The 2,500-nt window shown below is 42.8% G+C and overlaps 1 protein-coding gene across 1 annotated transcript in view; it reads right to left on the reverse strand.

Moving 5' to 3' along the window:
* Positions 1–2,500, reverse strand: part of LOC122250874 (uncharacterized) — a 28,568-nt gene that overhangs the window by 14,276 nt on the left and 11,792 nt on the right. The window contains exons 2-3 of the mRNA XM_086556369.1: positions 1,384–1,694; positions 428–619 (exon numbers count right to left, since the gene is read on the reverse strand). Coding sequence (XP_086412495.1) covers positions 428–619; positions 1,384–1,694 — 503 coding nt within the window. The remainder of the gene's footprint in view (positions 1–427; positions 620–1,383; positions 1,695–2,500) is intronic.

Genomic DNA, 2,500 nt, shown 5'->3' on the forward strand with positions numbered 1-2,500 from the left:
AAAACGAATATATATCAGTCCGACAAATTTGAACAAGCTGGACCTAAAATACTGAAACATTAGGCTACGAAAATGAAAACGGGAATATGCATTTAGATTATCAGAAAAGTAATTTGGGGAATGTATTGCATTTCTGATAGAGTAATGCAGCTTTGCCAAACTTGTTTTTTGTTTATTCATGTAACTATGAGCTGCAGCACACAGAATATTCTTTAATAAACATGATCTATTTTAAAGCAGTGAATCTGATAACAGAAACACAAACCCACTCCAATTTTCACACATTTCCCCCATATTTTGATGTTTCATCTGATTCTCATCCCTTAATAACAACTCCCAATTTCTCTCCCATTTTTCTCACATCCAATCATCCAATCCCTAAACCTATTCCACCATCACCTTCCATTTTAAAAGACAAAACACTTACCTTAAAGAGTTTAGGCCTGAGGCGACGACATTCCACCTTATTGGAATACTTCTTCATCTCGGGGAATCCCCAGCCTGTGGCCCCGTACTCATTTTCCCACGTTTGGAAATCGTGGGGCGATCCGAACATGTGGATGTTGTAATTAATCGTACCACTGCCTCCTAGAACCTTTCCACGAGGCCATGCAGATTGCTGGAGTGAAGGAGATTTTAGATTTTTTTTTTTTTTTTTTTTTTTTGGTTAGAAAGTATTTGATTGATATATTGATGTATTTGTTTGTTTGCTTATTTGGGATCAGTTAGATTGGATAAGGGTTTGTGTTTTTTTCTGGTTGTTCGTTTGAGAGAGAGAGAGAGAGAGAGAGAGAGAGAGAGAGAGAGAGAGAGAGAGAGAGAGAGAGAGAGAGAGAGAGAGAGAGAGAGAGAGAGAGAGACCGTGTATGTGTGCGTGTGCGTCTGTGTGCACATGAGCCAAAATGGTTAAAAAACAAATCTTCTATTCTCTGTGACTCGCATGGTTAAGCATTGACTCCAAGAACCCACGTCTCCTATAACCACCATTTTTCAAATCTCCCAATTTCAGTACTTCCGAACTACCATCCTAACAACCAATCACTAAGATAACCAGTTAGGAAAAAACAATCCATAGCTACAGATCATGTCAACATTTTACGACACAAGACAATGCCAATCTTTTTGGTTTTACAATCATATAGTTATTGGCCGGACGTTAGCCGTGATAATCCATTTCAATTATTTATTATAAATTAGTACTTGTTAATCCTCCATTATTAAGCGCATGTCACTGATCCAATGTCAATTGCATGTTACTGATTTAATAAAATAATTACCTGTTACTGATCCAATATTACATAAACAACCAATGCCAACTACGCCTTCTCCCCCCCTCCCCCCTCCTCCCCCTGCCCACCCCACAACATCACAACCCCCACTCACCCTATCCACCAGAGCCTCCGAGGACCTCTTCTGCGGCGCCGTCAGGTACTGCCAGTCGTAGCGGGACCTCTGGAGGAGCGGCGCCGCCAAGGGAATCCCTGCCAACCAAGGTTCTTCGCCGCCCGCCTCCACCAAGAGAACGCGAAAATTCTCCTTCTCACTCAAACGGGCGGCTAACACGCTCCCAGCTGTCCCTCCGCCCACGATGATGAAGTCGTAGACGGGGTCGGGGCGGTATATCACGCCCGCGGAGGTTGCGAACATCGCCTGCCACGCCCATGCTGCGAGGGCGATTAAGACTGCAAGAAGTCCTGGGGGGAGAGAAGGAGGGGGAGAAATGGAGTGACTGATTGGATACAGTGACCATTTGGATTTGTTGTCCTTGTTTATCATATTCAGTTTGTTTTATATATGTGTTTTATTTACCATATTCTATCTGTTTTATCTACTTTAGCTCATTTTATCTATTTCATTTTATGTTCTTACATACATACATACATACATACATACATACACTCATATAAACATTTTTTTTTGTCGACGGAAAGATACACTTGATAGTTCGGTGATGATTGATGACAGGCTGACAGGAACAGGTGGGGGTGGAAACTATTTGATATGCAACGATGTTACTCAGATATGTTGCATTCAGCCAATTATCATCACCAACCTTTCAAATGTATTTCCACCTCGATAAAAGACTAAATCCAGCGTTCTCTCTCTCTCGCACTCTCTCTCTTTCTCTCTCTCTCTCTCTCTCTCTCTCTCTCTCGCACTTCATTTCTCTACCGGAGCTCTCTCTCTCTCTCTCTCTCTCTCTCTCTCTCTCTCTCGCACTTCATTTCTCTACCGGAGCTCTCTCTCTCTCTCTCTCTCTCTCTTACTCACTCACTCACTCTCTCACTCTCTCACTCTCTCTCTCTCTCTCTCTCTCTCTCTCTCTCTCTCTCTCTCTCTCTCTCTCTCTCTCTCTCTCTCTCTCTCTCTCTCTCTCTCACCCTCACTCTCTCTCTCTCAACATCTCCCCTTCATCCCTCTTTCCGCCTCATTTCAACTTCAGCAGCTCACGAAATGCCTCACTATCAGGGTTTAATTGCTCTAATGTCTTGCAAATTTC

Source organism: Penaeus japonicus, unplaced genomic scaffold, assembly GCF_977035675.1.
Source record: "Penaeus japonicus unplaced genomic scaffold, GWHDUDI00000001_assembly GWHDUDI00000032, whole genome shotgun sequence".
Classification (NCBI taxonomy): Eukaryota; Metazoa; Arthropoda; class Malacostraca; order Decapoda; family Penaeidae; genus Penaeus; species Penaeus japonicus.